The sequence below is a fragment of the Phaenicophaeus curvirostris genome, chromosome 1, assembly GCF_032191515.1.
Source record: "Phaenicophaeus curvirostris isolate KB17595 chromosome 1, BPBGC_Pcur_1.0, whole genome shotgun sequence".
Classification (NCBI taxonomy): domain Eukaryota; kingdom Metazoa; phylum Chordata; class Aves; order Cuculiformes; family Cuculidae; genus Phaenicophaeus; species Phaenicophaeus curvirostris.
In genome coordinates this window covers 144,366,679-144,386,797 of record NC_091392.1, presented here as the reverse complement: position 1 = coordinate 144,386,797, position 20,119 = coordinate 144,366,679, and the positions used below count along the sequence as shown (strand labels likewise).

Genomic DNA, 20,119 nt, shown 5'->3' with positions numbered 1-20,119 from the left:
ATGCAAGGTAGCAGAAGTCTGTGATGACCTGGCTAGCTTGGTGCTGGCGAGTGAGCTAAGTCTGAAGGAGAAGAGTGCAGGGAGGACCACTCTTGCTGCTGGAAATTATCATAGTGTAAGGTCCACAGTTAGATGTTTCTTTTTTTAAAAGATACGCTGTACTTTTGCTTTATTTCTATATGCAGGCTGCTCAGAAGCTTTTTCAACCACATTGCTGGTCTACAGACGAGCTGCAGTGGAGCTTGCAGACCTAATTTATTTTGAGTAGTTCCGTGAATGTACAGTCTAGAGAAGCCTCGTGTCTATCTTTAGGTTAGAATTTTTTGCTGTGTGGGGAATCGTGATCTTACAGTCTTCCTGTGTCTAGGGTGTTTGTGGCTTCTCTAGAAATATCTAGACCCTGGTGGATTTAGTAGTCAGTCAGGTCACCTCCCTGTGGATATTTATGAGTGTTTCTTTGTCATCTATTTTTTCAATAAATTTTTAGAAATGTAATATATTTGAAAAAAAAATATATATAGGGTTGGAACTGAGTTTCAAAGTTGAGAGAAAGAGGCAAGGGAGGAGGAGGAAAACCCAAACACAATAAGTTCATAAGACTTAGAGAACGGGCTACAGAGGGCAGAACAGGTCTTTGATTAGTGTGGTGGATTGAGCTAGTCCCCAGTCTTACTAGTATTGAGTTTAATGCTATTTGAGGCCAAGAAGTCCTTGAAGGTTGTTAGAGGCTGATGGGAGAAGACCTGTTTACATGAAGAAGATGCTTTGTTAATAGCAAGGGTCCATACATGGCCTTCCTGAAAACAGTGGGAATATAGCTACCACAAATCCATAGTCACTCTGTTGTGAACGTTTCTCTGTGCTTGGATCACGAGTGGCAGGAGAAGGGAATGCCTTATTTGCAGCTTTGAGTCCTTAGAGATACCAGGAACAGCAGCAATACCTCTAGAGAAATGCAGGGCTCCTTTTGTATGGCAGGAGGTTCCTGGATGTGATTCCATATCCACAAGGAGGTTTTGCTGAAATAATAATCCATATTTCTGGAAAAAAAAATGCCCAAACCAAACCACACTGATTCTCTATTCCTTTTCCCAGTCCCTTTCCTTCCCCTAGTTGCCTATTCCATAATGGGAAATGTGATAACAACTTTTTGTCCGCTTTGTTTTGTTGCCATTTAGAGCCTGGAACAAGCAACAGCTGGTTCATTCTTGCTACGTTTTCCATAGTTTCTGACATGCTCTTCAGCACAGAGGGGATCCTCTGGATGCTTTGGCCTATGCGATGGCTGAAGCAGCTGGCAGGTCCAAAACGTGATGCCACGTGCTGCTGTGGGGTGGCCTTAAGTGCTATTAAAGCCAAGCACAGCAACCTGGACTCCATCTACCCTCCTTCAGAGAAAACTGTTTTAAGCAAGGAAACCCACATCTTCAGCATGGGAAACAGTCCTGGGATAAAATCCCAAACCCTCATCCCTAATGTGCTTGTGTTCAAGTAGGAACTTAATGGGAATGAAAACAGGAGGAATAAAAAAAAAGGTGAGAACTCATATTTAAGGCTGTTGATGAAAACAATGGATTTGGAGAGAAAGATCTTTCTCTGGGTATTGGGGGAGTATGACAGTGGCTGTGGGAGCACGGCAATAGTGCTTCGATGCTTTGGCAGAAGGGCTACGTGGCAGATACCAGCAGAGGAGGTAGGTCTGCCCTGTCAGTCTGACTGATGGACTTGCCTGGCTGACGCCTGCAAACTCAGGGATTGCGGCAGCTTTGGGTCTCGAAACATGAAGTGCTGGACCATGGCCAAGTCGTTCCTGTTCTGTAGGGAGCCACAATGAACAATGGCTGCTCTTCTGTGTTGGTGGAGAGGTTACATGATGTCAGTGCCGGGATCACGATGATGTAAAGTGTTGTGTGCTGTCTGCACAGCAGAATGGAAAAGCTCTGAAGGGGTGCACAGTTTTTGTCTATTTTTGGGACAGAAATAGGCAAAAGAAATTAATTTTATTAATGTAGTTAACTTTTAAGCACTCCACGTGTATGTGACAAACTTTCTTTTTTAATAGTCTTCCTCCTCTTGCCCAAGCCTGTGACAGCTCATGCTTGCTTGCTTTGTAGCTTATTGCACATGTTTTCACGTCATTGCAACTGCAGCACTTCAAGGCAGGGGCACCTCTCTGCAAGGAGGGCTCCCTCTTCACAGAGCTATTGCTTTGTGGTGGGTTGACCCTAGCCAACAGCTAAGTACCCTCACAGCCATTCACTCCTCCAGCCCCAACAGGGCAGAGGATAGAGTAACAAAGGCAGAATTGAGCAAACTTGAGGGTTAATGTAAGAACTGTTTAATAAGGGAAGAAGGAAAACAAGCCAAGTGATGCAAAGGCCACTCACCGACTCCCCTAAGCAAGACTGATTCCCAGTCGGTCTCTGAGCAATGGTAACCCTAGAAGATGAAATCCCCATCCTCCTTATCCTTCTTCCCAGCTTTTAGTGTTGAGTGAGTTGTTACATGGTATGAAATCGGTTGGTTTGGGGCAGCTGTCCCACCTGTGTCCTCTCCCAGCCTCTCACCCACCTCTACTGTCACCCACCACCTGTTCAAGGAGACGGATGGTCTTGATGCTGCACAAACACACTTCAGCAATCACAAAACCACCGGTGTGTTATCAACACTGGTAAAATATGGCAACTTACATGTCGTTAGGGAGAAAATTACCTCTATCCCAGCCAGACCCCAGTATACAGTGGGACACTTCAGCATACAACACAATGTAATGGAAAAGATTTTATTTTCTTTTTTTTCACTCAGAGGATCCAGAAGAGAGAGACCATAGACTTGATTGTGAGCCTGCGAGGCAGAGAAAGCTGCAGGACTGAGTCAGCCTGCAGCAATGGACACGGCTTATGAAGGCCTAGGGAGGGATGGTATTTATTTACAGCACCTTTTTTGAATTTTTCCTTATTCAGCAGGTCTGAATTCCCCATTGTAAATTCTGGAAAATGATGGAAATTATCAAGCATGGTTCAAACATTGCCAAATTTGGTGCACTTTCTTAAGGAGACATGAAATGGAAGTATTCTTCTAGGTGTTTTCCAACTGTGTAAAAGAGCATGTTCTTGACTCGAAATATGAATATTCTATATTTGGAATAAGGGATCTTCTACCAAGAAAATACATCCGTTTAAACACATTAAACTGGCAAGGAATCTGCTAACAGCAAGCCCTTCAAAACCTAAGGGAAAGCTGAGGTTTGGGAGCATGTTAGGCTTGGACATCTTATGTGCATGCAAAGAAGTGACTGATGTATTTGTTCAATTTGACTCCCTCGGCAAAGAGCTGTTCTACCTGGAACTGTTCCTGCAGGGAACGCGATAGCGCTGGGCTGTCTCTCTTAGACACCAGTCCATCACGCAAGGTGAGCTCTTAAGTGAAATATTAGGAAATACGCTCAGAGTTAAGAAAGAAGTGAAGTGTAAAGAACAGTGTTACCATCATCTATGCTTTGGAAATTCCTTGTATACTTTAGATGACAGACAGCTAAGCTTCCATGCTGCCTTCTCTGACTGCTATAGTTTGCAGGAGACATTTCATCTCTCTTTATCCTGATTCTTCAGCTCCTGAAGTCATGGAGCCAGCCAGCCTTCCGCACCTACCCCTTCCTCACCCTCTGTGCTTATCAAGCTTTAGCAGTGCCTTCCCCTACCAAGTTCTTCCTGAAGCCCCTGACAGCTGAAATCTGCCTCCTAGGCTTCAGTCTGCATTAGGGCTTTCTCTACAGTTATGAGAGAAACAGCAATGTGGTCGATGTTGCTGTTGTAGAAAAGTTGGTTGTATTTCAGGGTTCTTAACAAACACACACAACCCCACCCACACAAACCCCCATCTAATCCACTATACTTCATTAACAGGTGCCCGGAATCTGATATGTTTTTGTTGCCCAGTAAATGTGTATATACTCCAGTTTGAACTGAGGATAGAGGAAAATCATTGTAGGAAATCATGTCAGGGGACCGCATTGGTTGCTATCTGATACTAACTTCACTTTAATAGCTTATTTTGTTCCCAGTTTTGAGCTAGACTGCAAGCTTGCAGCTAAGGACACAAAGGTGAGTATTCATCGAAGATAACGTCTGGGTTATCATGCCTGGGAGGGTTTGGGGCCACTCAGGTTAGATGCTCTGCATCTCAGCAATTACGTCTGAAGTCAGGTTTCTGCTTTGAGCCCTTTCCCTGGAGAATCCTTTCCTTTCACAAGCTTTGCAGGTAGGAGAGGTCCTCTACAACAGCAGAGGAGGCAACAAGGCAGCACTTCAATTGAGAGGAATATTTTGGGTTCCCCCCCCAAAAAATAAAGGGATTTATTTGTTGACACAAATCTGAATGAGCAGGCACATCTGAAATGTATTGGCTTATGCTGTGTATTCTACAGCCAAACTAGTTGATATAATGTAATTTTGCAATTGATTGTAGGAAAGCAAATGAAAAAGCCTGTTAAAAAGGAATCTGTAGCAATACAGTTGGAATGAAACTGTTACAAACTCTACTAAATAATGGCAACCTGTTTATTTTATCAAAAAAGCTTTATTTCTATAACACTTCATATATAGTGTACTACTAAGTAACAATAATAAAAAAAAAAGTCATGTTGCTTTCTTCAAAGTCTGGCAGTTCTTTTACTCTTGCTGTTTTACACGAACAGAAGGAAAGCAGGGTCATTCTGACTGAGGGAGGACTCAGCCTGGCCCAGCGCAGCCCTACAGGCAGCAGCTATAGTACGATAAATGGCATCAGTAATCATCATAGTTGACACCTGCTCCGTGCCTGAAGGTGTGTGGATTTTGTGGGCCAATTGGTGAATCTTCATCATAGTGGTGTTGGTAGTATCCACCATAGTATTCATTACGAGCACGACCTAAGCTTGTCCAGTAGGACATGTCATCTTCAAATTTCTGCCAAAAAAAAAAAAAAAAAAAAAAGCTGTTTTCCAAGCCTGAAACTTTACAACAAAGAGAGTGAAAAGGGAGTGGTGCAAGAGGTAGATTTTGTTTCTTTCAGAAACACAGATCCTTTACGTAGTTGTCAAAATCTTTAGATCTAAGAGATTTTGTGACTTGTACCTACCTTCTCTATAGAATTATAGAGTGCAGGAATCGTCCTGCGCAGCTCCACCTGAGACCCGCTACCACCCCCTCTGCCCACTGTATGGTGCTTAAACTGAGAGCACCTGCAAGTGAAATCCTTGAGCATCTTTAGTATTTTCTATTACCTTTTCAGTGGCAAGCTATGAAAACATCACGACATTTTGCACTTCAAATTCTAAAGATCTAGTTCTCCACTTCTCTGATGTCCCTGAGTCGAAGTGAGTGCAACAGGCTCTCACTTTGTGCTTTCATTCCTCTTTTCCATAGGTAAAAATGAATGTACAGCACTGCCTTCTAGCTACGGAAATGGAGAAAGCAGTTCAATTCTGCTCACAGCAGCAGAGGGATAGAAGTGTGCGAGAACATCAAATACTTGCCAAGTCAAAGCCTTTCCATATGAATGACTCTTTGGAAATATTTTTGGCTGAGAATAGAAAAAAAAAGTTTTGCAAAATACACAATGGTTAAGTATGGCCCAAGTCCTTTGCTGGACCAAACAGTTATTTCATTGTTAAAACTTTGTCTTATTACTCAAGAAAACCTAAGTGGATTCATTGTGTCCCACAACAGGCCTCATTTCGGTTTTTTAAATGCACACAGGAACTCAGAAGAGAATTCATCTTATCTGCATGGTTTCTCCTTTTTACCTTTTGGTATTTGCCTCCACTCTTCAGTTTCTGATGCATAAAACCACTTTTTCTATTTTTCCTATTGCTGTACGGTGGAATGAGGGGGATATAGCCATGCTGTTAAGAAGTCATTTTTATCTGCATAATGTCCAGGAGCAACAGAAAAAAGTATCCTCCATTCTTTCAGGCCAAGCAAAGGATTATTTTCTTAATTGTTCCAGCTTTGAAAACGAGTGCATTCATCTTCTAAGCAATCCACATAGCATGAAGGTCCAAAATGCACTCCAGCTTGCCCGTGCCAATGCTTTCTCATTAAATGTATTCACGCAGCTGACACAAGCCAAGAATTCAATGTCTATAACTATTTTTACCTCTTATTAATGCAAAAATTATTCTACATGTGGGATGGCAACTAAATGCCCTTTTTTACCCTGTGTCAGCACCCAGTAGAGATTCGTGCAGAGCTGAGAACTCTTGATTTCACTCTGGTGTTTTTACAAATTAACTGTTGGAGTTTTTTAAAAAAATGTATCTTTCTCATTTGAAGAGAGCTTGGCTGCATGCTATCAAATGGTTTTTCTTTCACATTCCCAGTTGCATGCATTATGTACGTAAAGTTAGTGCAATTTCATTGAGGAATGCCAATCGTGGCCATGGTGTGGATTTCTCAGCATGTTAAAAAGCAAATTGATTAGGTTGAGGCTGCCAAATTAATTTCCTGAAATACAATTGATTGCTTTGGGTCTGGCAGCCCATTTCTCAAAGCAAACTTTGTTCCAATTTATTAAGCTCAAGTTCTATAGCAGGCAAAAGCTCCACACAAGATTTTAACGTCATTTTTCTCCGTTAATAAAGTAACAGAGAAATCTCTCACAAATACAGAGCTTACATCTCTGTGCAATATTTGCTACTTTAAATAAAGAAACAGGGCAGCTTCTCCCTGGTTGCCCCTGTAGCTCAGCATCCATGCTCTCAGCCACTCACACTGAAGTTCTACCAGCACTCAAGAGCCTTGCACTCACCGCCTCATCGAATCCCAGGTACAGGAACTGCTGGTACCACTGCTGCACGTCGGGCTGGCTTCTGTCCCACAGCTGGCGCCTCTGGCGTCTCAAGCTGCTTAGGAACTCCTTGGCCGCTGTTTCTTTCACTGACACCTCAGGCTTCGTGGCAACAGGGGCTGAAATTAATTCCCCCATAAAAATCACGCCAGGAAATTTTTAGTCAGCCTGAAGCAAACTGCACCAAAAAACCGCTTCTCATATCGTGCCATTACCTTTGGGCTTGGTGGTGTGACGTGTGTCACAGCAGTAACAGTAATAAACCCAGGCATTATCGATGTAATGTGATTTCTCAGTCACCTGCACTGTCCTGAATTTTATAAAAGTTGTTCTGAACTCAAAGACATAAGCTAAGTGAGGAATTTAAATAAATAAACCCTAACTGGAAGAGGATAAACACACTGTGTTTGTGCTTTGAGGAGAGAAACGGGAGACTGCCCTCTGTGTGCTGCTGTTGCAGAAATGGGAAAGAAGATGAGAGGTGAAGTTAAAAAGCCTGAAGAAGCGGGAGAATCACTGCTAACTTATTAGGGTGAAGGGAGGCACACACAAAAAGATGGATTTTTGAATCTGTTGTGTAAAAATGTAGCTTTTAAATAATGAGAGCTACTAAATGCTATGTATGCCTGAAAATGAAAACCCATCAGGCTTTCACAGCACACAGCTTGGTGGATACAGGGGGATGCCCTTGACCCAGACATGCGGCCCAGCCTGCCCCACACCTAAGAGGCAGGCAGTTTGTTGCTGCTGCTAGAGGAATTTATGTGCCCCCAAAAGGTACGACAGCTGCAAGGACTGGCAAGACCCCTGCTAGACACATGAATGATTTGCATGATACAACATGGAATGATGTTTGGTCTTCCTGAGAAACAAGAAGCATGTGTAGGAGTTGGAGGAACATCTCGGCTTGAGGGGGTTCATTGCAATGAAGGAGAGACCAGGAACATGGGTGTGGATGGGAATTTTCAGAGGATGCAGGGGAAGAGGCCAGGGTAGAAGGGGAAGTCAGGTGGAGATGTGAAAACCATTGAAGCAGGATCTCCACTGGCTTTCAGGGGGAGTCAAAGGACTGCAGCATGAAGGAGACTCAAGAGGTAAATATGATAGCTGAGTTGTCATAGGAAGAGGGGAAACAGGAGGCTGCCCTGTGGTGATGAGCTGGAAACTGATAACACTGCGCTCGAGCTGGGTGTTCTTACTGCGAAGCAGGACAGCTGGATAAATGTCATGTGAATGAGTCTCACACAAGGGACGCTGCCAGTAAGGGAATCTGTACCATGTACCCAGCTTGCTTGACTTAGTGCACAGCTGGAAAATGGGAGTGGGGCTGAAATTAAGGGCCTATGTTCCCTCCATCATCAATTCAACACTTTGCAGTTCTTCTGGTCTGGGCCATGTTGTCTGCATGCTTGGGAAGACTCCCCGGGGGAGGACCTGACCAAACAAGCCAACCGCTGCTGGGGCATAGGGAGGGTGACTGTGGCAAGTGGCCACTCCTATCTGCATCCAAGCACTGCAGAAAAGTGAGGCAGGGAACCTATTCACAAGGAAAACAGCCACGGATGGGGCACACATTTTTAAGACTGGCAAGGGGTGGTGGCTCATGCCAGGAAGAACCCATGAGAAGTTAGGCAGGCTTACAGAAATAAGGGGGCCCTCTGTGGATGGTGTAGATTTTTTGCCTCGGCCATAAAGGAGGCTGAGGGGAGGTAATCAAAACTTCTGTGGTGTTTCAGCCTGCCTTCCATCTGCTGCAGCGCTGCTTGTCCCCGGCCAGCTTTGTTTCCACCCCCTTCCCTCAACCAGCGAACCACTCAGTGCATCTGCCTGCTGGGCCCTCTGCCATTATCTCTCCCATGGAAAGAGCAGGCTTCCAAGAAGGAAGCACATGTGGGGCCAAGAGGACAAAGGGAACAAGTCAAGGCATCCCAAGCAAGCCTGGTTTGCACATTTTCTCCTCTACACCTGAGCCAGCAGTATTTGTATTCATTATAATTCCTTGGAAAATCTTGTGACTTCCCAGAATAACACAGGTAACTGCTACGTCTGCCACAAACACTGTGGAAAAAATCAGTGCTATAAACTTGGAAGAACAAAATGCAGGCGTACCGCTTGAGGCTGGGAACCCTGCTTTTCAGAGGGGGCTGTGATAATCAGAGCCTCCAGCCTTCCCCGTTCTAAGTCCCAAATGGACACGCAGGCACTGGCTCTGTGTGTGCACAGGAGGTTTTGGTACAGTAAGTGGCGAGAGCGGCTGTGAGCTATGAGCTCTGAACCGGGTGCTCGTTTGCTCCTCCTCTGACTGCCCTCTTTGAGCTGGAGACAGAGTGACAACCCATGGGCAACTTTGACTGACAGCAGCTGACTCAAAGCAAAAGCAAGGGGAAGCATTTTGCTGTATCTTTACTTACCTTCTCGTTTCTGAAGCATCAGTCTAAGCTTATTTCCCCTTGAAACATCTAGATGAGTAAAAATAAAACACATACATTTATTAAGAAGAAAATAACAACAAAAGAAAGATCGTATGTCAAAAAATACTGCCTTTTGTCATGGCTCCAGCCCAACAGGCAAAACTCTGCAGCAAGTTTCCCCCAGTGCCTCCCTTTGCTCTCATTTCCACGCTCAAGTGTGACATATGCTGTGGGGAAGCTTCAGACACTCCAGCGTACTCTGCCAGGTCTTCTTGGCAAGGGAACTCCGATACCGGCCTTCTTCGCTTGTATTTTTCAGCAGAACACCGCAGCTGGTGCCAGTGCCAGGCGTGACACAGTGTCCAGGGTTGCACAATAACCCTGGAGAACCCCTGTCAGTGAGTGAGGGGCACGTTAACAACTGGAGCGCTTCAAAAGTTTTCCTCGCGGGCAATCCCAAAGCACATCAAAGCTGCCACCTTGCTAAAGCTCTTTCCCAGAAGGGATCCGAGGCTTTAAGCAACAGAAGACTTGCACGGGCTGAGCTGCTCTGAAATGCTTTTACTCACTGTGAAAAAACCAAGCTTTTTAAAAGAAGATACTCAAGCTTGCAGAAGTGACCGAAAGCTTTCACCTGGGGAAGGCTTTGCCCTCTCCCTGGCACACACCGGGTGAATGCTTCTTTCCCTTTCCTTTCCTTCCCTTCCCTTTCCTTCCTTTCCCTTTTTCCTTTCTTTCCCGTTCCCCTTTCCTTTCCTTCCCTTCCCTTTCCTTCCCTTTCCCTTTTTCCTTTCTTTCCCTTTCCCCTTTCCTTCCCTTCCCTTTCCTTCCCTTTTTCCTTTCCCTTCCCTTTCCTTTCCTTCCCTTTTTCCCTTTCCTTTCCTTTCCCTTTTTCCTTTCTTTCCCTTTCCCCTTTCCTTCCCTTCCCTTTCCTTCCCTTTTTCCTTTCCCTTCCCTTTCCTTTCCCCCTTTCCTCTCCTTTCCCTTTTTCCTTTCTTTCCCTTTCCCCTTTCCTTTCCTTCCCTTTTTCCTTTCCCTTTTTCCTTTCTTTCCCTTTCCCCTTTCCTTCCCTTTCCTTTCCTTCCCTTTTTCCCTTTCCTTTCCTTTCCTTCCTTTCCCTTTTTCCTTTCCCTTCCCTTTCCTTCCCTTCCCTTTTTCCCTTCCCTTTTTCCCTTCCTTTTCTTTTTTCCCTTCTCTTCCCAATCCTTTCCTTCCCTTTCCCTTTCCCTTTCCCTTTCCCTTTCCCTTTCCCTTTCCCTTTCCCTCCCCGCTCGGTCTCGGACTCACCGGGGGCCCCGCAGAGCAGCGCGGGGAGGAGGAGGAGGAGGAGGAAGGCGAAGGCCGCCCCGGGCAGGGTCCCGCGGGGGCACGGCGGCTGCATGGCTGCCCAGCGCCCACCTGGGCCGGGAGGGAAACCGAGAGGACGGAGCCGGGAGACGGAGCCGCGGCCGGATGGAGGGGAAAGGGAAGGGGCGCGCCCGCCCGCCCCGACGCCACGGGGAGGGGCGGCAGAAGGGGGCGAGGGCAGATGCTGAGCGGCTGCGAGCTCGGGGGGGGGTCCCGGAGGCTCCCCTGCCTTGAGCGAGGCGCGGGTCGGTAGGAGAAGGCTCCCACCCGTCCGCTTGGCGTGCCAGAGGTGGGTTTTTTTGTGGTTGTGCGTAACCCAGTGCAGCTGGTAAAGACCTTTAGGTAACTCATGCCGGCGTTTTTTTTGCAGGGGAATTAAAAAAAAGAATAAATTTCTGTAGTGTATAATTTAACATTGCGTATTAGGCCGGTTTCTTGATTGTCTGTAGGAGTGAATGAAAACTGAGCGCTTGTCTTGGTGGGAAAAGGGATCAGAATCACAGAATCACCATGTTGGAAAAGACCTCCAGAATCACGAAGTCCAACCATCCCTATCAGTCACTAAACCATGTCCCCAAGAACCTCGTCCACCCATCTTCTAAACACCTCCAGGGAAGGTGACTCAACCACCTCCCTGGGCAGCCTGTTCCAGTGCCCAACGACCCTTCCTGTGAAAAAAATCTTTCTGATGCCCAGCCTGAACCTCCCCTGGTGGAGCTTGAGGCCATTCCCTCTTGTCCTGTCCCCTGTCACTTGGGAGAAGAGGCCAGCTTCCTCCTCTCCACAACCTCCTTTCAGGTAGCTGTAGAGAGCAATAAGGTGTTCCCTCAGCCTCCTCAAGGCTAAACAACTCCAGTGCCCTCAGCCTCTCCTCCTAATACTTGTTCTCCAGCCCCTTCACCAGCTTCATGGCTCTTCTCTGGACACACTCAATGGACACAATCATGCTCTAGACACAATCAACCAAAGGTGACTTAGTTCAGGGGGGTTTTTCTCTCTTTTTCTTCCCTCCCTCCCTTCCAGCCTCCAAGGCCACAGAAAACTGCAACTGGTCTGCTTTAAAAAATAATACAGGTTTCTTTTTTTAAGACGTGTTTTGCTTATAACAAGAACTCTGGGACCAAAAGCCAAATGCACAAACTAAAAGAACTTGCTCAGCAGGATCATAACTGTAATGATGCCTAAACTTATGCTGCTTTTTCCTAATTCAGGTTTAAACTCCCCTCAATGAATTCAGCTGCTCTCAGCTCCGTCCCCTGCAAATGTCAAAAACGCCCCAGATGAAGCCCAGCAAATTCTCTGTCACGGACACAAACCTCTCTCTTCCCTCACAGCAGAGACCCATGACACTCAGGAGAACATTATGGGCATCTCGCCTCCTGCTGAAGCTGTGCCAGGGGCACAGCAACAGGCACAGGAGGGATTTAGGAGGAGGTGAGAATCAGCGAGGGAGAGCTGGGGTCTCTCTGTAATCTGCATGTGAGAAACCTGGCAAGCGCTGGGGCCTCAGCTCCCTGATCCAAGGGTTGTTTCCAGATTGGTTGCAGCTGATATATGAATACACACACACACTGTATATATTGTAATTGTATATAAATACATTTACTGAGAACATATGTGTACGTATTTGCATTCATATGGTGAGGGGGGGCATGCAGTGGTGTGCCACCTCCCTGAGATGAGATGTGGAGCCTATTAGTGCTATTTCAGGCATGGCTAATTGTGGGGGTGGGACAAAGCCTGATGGCTGGTTTTACCATTGGCCATAAACTGCAGAATCAGCACCAGCGCAGGCTGGTCCCTCAGCAGTTCCCCAGCCCCAGCCTGAATTATCACTTCAGGTGACTGCTCCTGATTGCCCCACATGTCTTACTCCTTGCAAAAAGAAGTTCTTGGATTTGCACCCAATGCTTTTTTTCCCTGCATCCTTCTCCCCCGCCCCTGCAGCACCCACAAGTTAATGCACAGGCAACTCTACTCACCCCAGTTGAAGAGACATCATCAGTAGCATGGAAAAGTGATGTGGTCCCTCCAGCCAATGCCTCCTTGCTCTCTGCGGGAGCCACAGCTTTGGGAGGACAAAGAAGGAGCAGCACCTTCCAGACCCCTGTGATGCATTCCCATAGAAAGCCGTGTTCCAGCTCAACTCGGAATCAAAATTAGTCTGTCCTTTCTGTCACTGCTTTTGAGTGTTTTTTCCCTATTGCCCCGCATTTCAAGTGTCAGCAATCTTAAATGCCGTGTGTTGGGAGCAAATGCCTGTTCTTCAGAATCAATGTACCCTTTCATGAGTATAACTTTGATGGCGACTTAACTAAAACCAGCTGAGGTTTTTGGATAGCTAGTTGCAGAATACAGCTAGAAGGGATGGAAGTGAGGAGCATATATGAAAAGCTACATGAAACAGCCATGATTTAGATAATTTAAGAAACCAGGGCGATAATGGAGAGTTGGAACTAAATGATCTTTAAGGTCCCTTCCAACCCAAACCATTCTATGATTCTATGATTTATGGTCTACTGTTATGTTGGTAATGGCAAAAGGTGTTTTGTTCAGCTCGTCAGTTTTTAACAAGCCTCAGGTGGGAGTTGGGGCTCTGCAGAACTTCAGGCATTTGGTGCCTCTGGGCCAAGGGAATTCAAAGCACAGAACCACCTCTGGACACCTAATATATCACTATGGCTCAAGAAACTACTGAGATAAAATGCTGTCGGTGAAATCCAGAGACTGGATTGACTCAAGTACAAGGTTATTGCAGAAAATCATTGCTCTAGTGGTGGAAGAAATGATTGACAGAAGAATATAATGCTCAGGGTTAAACTGAGTGCAGTGTCTTCCTAGTAGAGGTCACTCTCTCAGTTCAGGGGACAGAAGTTTTTGACATGGAGTAACAAAGTTGTGTAAAAATATAACATCACTTCTTTTCAAAGTCGGTGGTAAAGGTGACTGTTTTTCTTTCCAGTACCAATCTTTATTTCTCTTCCAGATTGTTTTACAAACTAAAGCAATGTTGCCCTGGTGTTGTAGTCAAACACATTTTTTTCATAGGGACCTTAAGGATCATCTAGTTCCAAGCCCCCTGCCACGGACAGGGACAATTCCCACTAGATAACCTCCCAGTTTCTGTGGAGCTTGTTTATTAGAAGTATTTACCTTCAAATGAGCATCCATGCTTATTGACACACCTGTGATACCCCTTTCTGCTATTTGCCTTCTAAAACCACAGCTGTTGTGCATGCGACTGATACTGTGGTGTTTTCCCCTTTTCTTCCCATCAGCAGTGATATTTAAAACACCCTTTGCGTTATCATGAAAGAGTTTAAGGCTTGTCTTAGTGCTTGATTTACCTCTACTGGTACAACAGTGCGAGGAGCTCTCTGCAGAGCATGGCTGCACAGCATCCCCAAGGACTCCAGCTAAGCGAGTCTGCGCTAATGGTGTCATTTGGTTTTTCGTCACCGCTGGTGACAATGGTAAATTCTTGGTGTCGAAATTTTGTTGAAAGATGTTAATTAATGTCATCAGCAGGCCTATTCCCGAGACAGCTCTGGGATCAGGAGCAGCGAGCAGGGCCCCTTTCACGCACAGTGTAAAACTCCATCAAACGCCTTAGCATAATGAGGATTGCTAATTGGAGGGATGCCCGCGGCAGGGTAGCAGGATGGAGCTGGCAGGTTTCATCACTTCCCCAGCATGAGGTTAGGCTATGGTCTTGCAAGCCTGTGTGTTGAGGCAGAAATCTGGGAGCAATGCAACAGAAAGCCACTCTGAGCCTGAGCTTGAGAAACAACAGACAGAAGCCAGTCGAGGAGCTTCCTGGAGAAATCCCAGTCACTGAGCCTACTGCTGACATCGTCTTCTGACCCTGCAGCACTTTGTATATGCTTTTCAGGGTAAGAAGATATAGTTTGGGGATAAGCAGATAGAATTTTATGTGATTTTTTTTTTAAACAGTTCTGCAACTTGCTGCATGTATGGCAACTGCTCAGGTGTCTCTGTTCCACCTGTGTGATCTCTGAGATTACATGTAATGGTTTTAAACCCATCAGCTTCTAAAACTACCTGAGCTGGCATGGGCATGTTTGGCTGCTAAACTGATCTGAACAAAACAGGGAGAAAAATCACTGTTTCGAAGCATCAATGAATTTTTAAGTGTTTGATTTTTTTATTGTTATTGTACATTTTGCCTGAGACTGAGTAAAGAAAGAATCCTAAGTAGCAGAAGGGCACCTCTGTTTTTGCATCTCATCACAGTAGCTTTTGAGAAAAGTGTGTTGTATTAATTAAAATGTAAGACATAGAAGTAGTGATGGCCATTCAAGGATATTCAGAAATTTGAACCACAAAAAATTGTATTAAAAAGATTAATCTTGGCTTCTTCCCTTCTACCTTTATCAGGCTTCGTGTTTTCAAGCATATCAAGACAATAATAATTTTTAAATATTGTGTTGATTAAACGATTGTATAATCGCAGGACTCCCAAGGCTGGATTTTTAGGAAAAAAACCACCAAATACAACAAGACTTATGATAGAATACTGAGACCTGGCATCAACTTACTTAGTAGGCAAATAGATAAAGTGGAAATTGGCCAGGGCTTGGAGGAGAGAGCACTTCATCTTTTGCAAAGAAGCTCTGTAAAAATTTTAATGATTGACTAAAATGACCCATTTGATCAAGAACATGGCAGCACTGAACAGTGTTTCCAATGCCCAGAAAATTATTCTTCTCTGTTAACGAGCTTTTTACAAAATCTCCCAGCCATATTGCCCTGGTCACTAGCCTTAGGACAGAGGCACTTGACACACCGGATCATTTTCTGCAGCCTGTTCCAAGAGCACCGCAGGAGTCATGTTTTCCTTCCAAACAGAAGAAAAGAACATTTAAGTCATCAGCCAGTTCTTTCCAAAGCATTTTGAGTTGCATACTATATCTTCTGCTGCTTCAGAGTCCTCCTGATAGTGATAGGACCAGCCCCAAGTTCCAGGACAAACACTTTTGCTTTTGGGAAAGTTTCTTTGTGCTGGCTTTGAGTCTCATTGGCCTTGATCCATGGTTTGGAACACATTTCATCCACTTTGTCTCAAGTAGAGAAATGCCTAGAGGAAAGAAGGCTGAGGGAAGATTTTATCACTGTCTACCTGAAAGGAGGTTGTAACAAAGTGGATGTTGGTATCTTCTCCCAAATAACTACTGATGGGATGAGAGAAAACAACCTCAAATTGAGCCAGGGGAGCTTCAGATTAGATATCAGGAAAAATTTCTTCACCAAAAACATTATCAGGCACTGGAACAAGCTGCCCAGGGAAGTGGCTGAGTCACCATCACTGGAGATATTTAAAAGATGGGGAGATGAGGTGCTCAGGGCTATAGTTTAATACAGGTGCAGTTGGACTAAATGATCTCAAAGGTCTTTTCCAACCAAATGATTCTGTGAACTGGTTGCACCATCACTTTGGTCAATAGTATTAATAAATATTGGCGGTTATATTTTCCATAGAAAATAACTTAAAATACAGTCCTTCTCCTCCTTCCTACCTTCCCCCGCCCCCATGCTTACATAGTGGTGATATTTTTTGCAGCTTCTAGATGACCCTGTCAGATAAGAAATGGTGTCTGCTGGTCTGTTTGTCCACTTCGCTGACCGTACTCTGCTGCCTTCACTACAGAATGAACCTTATCGCTCTTCTCAGTGAGAAGTAGGTTAGTTTGGCAACGTTATCTGACCACGCTGTTTCCTTTCTGCAGAGAGATATCAAAAATTCTTTCTCTAAGAAACCCTATTCTTTTTTTCTCTTCCATTACCTCCAGTATATTTTTTAATAAACCTGGAAGTGTATGGCAAGTCTGTGAGACAGGTCTAACAGGAAGGGAGATGGAGAGGGACTGTAGTACATTGAAACATGTCTTTTTACCACAGCCTGGTTTCATTCGAGCCATTCTTCCTTTCACTGCAGTCTCTCGGGACTCTTCTTTTGCTTCAAAACATTTTTTTTCTGAACTCTTATTTCTGAGCTATTTTTGGCTTGTTTTCATTCCCTTGTTTTATTATTCACATTCAGAATGCACGCATGTTTAAAAAAAAAGCCAAACAAACAAAAAAACCCTCAAAACCCTGACAAAAGGGCTGCAAAAAATATTAGTAAATGCAAAGTCTTAAAAATTGTAATGTTAGCAATTTGATTTTATCACCTCTCTTCCCACACATTATTGCTATCTTAATGGCTTGTACCTATTTCAGTTCTTTCCCCCAAACTCTCCACTTTCTAATGGGATTTGGAACACCCATTTAATAAAATCAGCTAACGTGCTACATTGTGTTGCCAGTGACCACATGCTACTTACTCCTGGTGATCAAGCCCTTTCCTGCCGGGTATCCCACACCACTGCCAGCTGTCCTATACTGGTTGTCACGATTTTCCCATCTTCCTAGGCCCCTAACCAAATAATTATTTCCTCCTTCATGTTTCACCAGAAGGCTGGCTTGGGCACACAGCACCATCTTATCAACAACTGCAAGGCCAGGGGAAGCTGTGAGAAGAGGGTTTTCTTGCAACTCCAGCCACCCTCAGACACTTGGGCACCTTCGTCACGGCTGGAGGACTGTGACTTCCCTTGCTACGTGCCCCTTCACTGAAGAGCACAAATAGCATCTTCCTCTGTGAAGAGCATCACCAGAGGAGCCAGCCACTCCAATGCACAATTCAGTACCTAATGATGAATTCAGCACAAACTGGAAAATGGCAAGAAACCAGGTTTCACCACTCTCTTATCAGCAATAGCTCTGCCAATTTTTGGAACCAATTCAGTTTGCTGAAAAAGCAGACCCAGTTTACTTTTGCTGAGTTAGTTCCCTCCAGGACTAGTGAGCTATGATGGCTCAGGTAGGTAGTTTGCTAGGGACAAGTAAGAAAATGGTGGGAGAGTATGGCCAGAAGTGGGAATGTGATGATAGGAATGGTTGGACTCGATGATCTGGTGGGTCTCTTCCAACCTGGTTATTCTATGATTCTATGATTCTATGAAACTGATGGAACAGAACTTTTCTTTTTTGCTGGAGGTATTATGTCTACTGCACCATGAGGGGTAGCCAGGGGTTGGGCTCACTCGATGCTTAGTAAGCGCTGTCCCCAGAGCAGGTCACTGTGGAGAGAGGGGTGATCTGAATCTACACTGATCCCATCCCACCTGAGCGCCCCAGCTGGATCACTTCCTCTTTCTGTCTTGTGTTTGAGGCTTCACCAGTGCCTAAAAGTGGCCTCTGCAGGGTAAATTGGCGTCTTCATGATGTCTTGGGTGCTTCTTAAATTTGGGCATGCTCCAGAGTGGATTTCTGCCTGCACAGGGAAGTTCACTAGCACAACAAGAATGCTTGCTGAGAAGCAAAGGGCTTGAGACAATGATGGTTTCGCTGTACCCAAGTTTTCCTCCCCTGTGCCTCAGTCCCCTCAACCTCAGCAGCCTGCAGCAATGCCTGACAGCCTGGTTTGCAGGGCAAGCCCTGCGCATCTCATTTGCAGCCTCACCAGTGTGGATGTAAGCCTCACAGACTCTCAGGGACATAGCACGTGCCTACTAAGAATGTGCTTTAGAACCAGTTTTTTAATTTGAAATGGGACAAAGTGGGTGCATTTACATGGGGAAGGAAAAGGAGCACACCACAGGCAGTTGCCGCCACCCCTTGCTCAATGCAAAGCCCCTTTTTCAAAGCATGGGAGCCAGAATATTGCCCCAAGCCTGCTAGGCGTTTTTAGCATAAACAAAACAACTTGCTTTCCCCCACCTGCCTTCTCAGGAACAGAACAGGCCTTCTCAGGCAGGTAGGGATCTCATGGCTGGAATTTTCAGCACTGCTGCCAGCCTGCCTGAGGCAGGCTCCTGGCATGGAAAAGGTCTGCCCAAATGGTCAAAATACAGCAAGTCGTCTGCAGTAGAGGGCAGGTGATTGCTCTCTCCTTGGGTCGAACACAAGCCTTTGGGAGCTTTAATAACAGGTGGCGTTTCCCAGCTTGGAGCATGATTCTCAGATTATCGGAGCAGAAACCTCACTTGTCTTCCTGACATTATCGCATGTGACCTTATGCCTCTCTTGATCTGCTTTGTGGTCGCTCTTGCTGGCTCTGCTTTATATCTGTGCTTTCCAGTTTCACCAACACCTTGCCTAAGTGCTGCCTATGAACAAGCCTGTGCTTCTGTTCGTTTGATGTTAGCTTACATGTCTGATTTACAGGTGGGTTTGTTTGCAGGAGAATGCACTTTTTGTAGACTCTCTGTGCTGCTGCTGAGTAAGAGAACATGACATCTTTAATCTTCCTGCGTGAAACCCCACAGCACCTGGCTGTGCTTGGATGCCAGTGACTTCAAAGGGCATATGTGCCAACCTGGCAGTACAACGACTGTGGGGTATGGAAATTTAAGGGGAGATTTTTTTTTTCTGCCTGTTGAGATCACTTAGGTGTCTGTCCTGCAAGTATTCATGCACACATGTATTTTTAATTGTAAGAGTGCTGCAGAATCCCATTTAGCTCAGAAAGAATAAATCCCAGACTGCTGCTGCTACAGCTGAATCTCATAAAATGCTGTCATACAGAAATGTGGTTGCCCTGGAAAGGCAGGAGTGTCATCTCCAGCTCTTTACTCTTCTGAGGTTGTGTTTGTTGGGTGGTGAACATGTATGCTGCTGGGCTCTGATCCCAAAGCCTGCTTCACAGCAGGGCCCACTAGCTCTATCTGTGGTAACAGGGCTGCATGACTTCTGAACTCAAGTTGTCTCTCTTACACCCAAGCAGAAGAACTTGCTCACATTTATTCTTGTAGACAGGCCTCTGAAGTTCCTGCTAGCTCCTCTAGGCATTGGAATAATTGCTGTTATGCCTTGGTGCTCCTACCATTGGGGATGGCTGAAGCAGAGAGGAGCTAATATGTTGCCATCTACATCCAGCATGTTTTTTTCACGCCATCAATAATGTCCTTGTGGGCAAGACAGACCCATTTGAGGCTAGATCACTTTGTTTTGGGCTAGACTAAAATACAGCTTAACCCAAAAGGTGATCTGCTTCGTAGGCTGTGATTCTTCAAGTTGCGGTGAGCAGTTTAATTGCTTGTTGCTATCAAAGCCAACACAAATTATTTTGTCTCCTCCTTTCTTGAGATCTGTACTACTGTAAACCTTTGCATCGAAATCCTGCATTTTTAATGAAGACAGCCTCTTCCATGAAACTGTGGTTAATTTTTTGATTTAAAAATCATCTTCCTGGTTTAACATCTCTTCACACCCTGCACTGCAGAGTTGTTGCACTCTTCCTACACAAATGATGGTGACTGCATTTCTGTTAGGTAACGTTATCACCTAATGGCCACAATGGAAAGATGCTTTCACCTGGTAATTATTAGTAGCGACACAGTGACTGTAAGCTTAGTGCATATTCGCTGAACACTATTTGGAGCTGGGGAAGACCTGAGCAGGGTAATTGTAAAGTGATGCTCTGGTGATACTGATCTTTTTCTTTCCCATATGTGTCCTGGTTAGTGTTT

At 45.2% G+C, this 20,119-nt stretch overlaps 1 protein-coding gene across 1 annotated transcript; it reads right to left on the bottom strand.

Moving 5' to 3' along the window:
* Positions 1-4,530: 4,530 nt before the first annotated feature.
* ECRG4 (ECRG4 augurin precursor) lies at positions 4,531-10,678 on the bottom strand. The gene is made up of 4 exons (XM_069877224.1): positions 10,527-10,678; positions 9,240-9,287; positions 6,790-6,947; positions 4,531-4,946 (listed from the first exon to the last, which is right to left on the bottom strand). The coding sequence occupies exons 1-4, from the start codon at positions 10,618-10,620 to the stop codon at positions 4,785-4,787; spliced, it is 462 nt and encodes a 153-aa protein (XP_069733325.1). The 5' UTR covers positions 10,621-10,678; the 3' UTR covers positions 4,531-4,784.
* Between the last annotated feature and the right edge of the window lie 9,441 nt (positions 10,679-20,119).

Excerpts from the sequence above, each read along its gene's own strand:
- ECRG4 (XM_069877224.1), bottom strand. The coding sequence starts at position 10,620 with ATGCAGCCGCCGTGCCCCCGCGGGACCCTGCCCGGGGCGGCCTTCGCC. Across the intron at positions 6,948-9,239 it reads GATGCTTCAGAAACGAGAAG|CCCCTGTTGCCACGAAGCCT; the intron begins GTAAGTAAAGAT and ends AATTAATTTCAG. Across the intron at positions 4,947-6,789 it reads ACCTGGGATTCGATGAGGCG|AAATTTGAAGATGACATGTC; the intron begins GTGAGTGCAAGG and ends TTTTTTTGGCAG.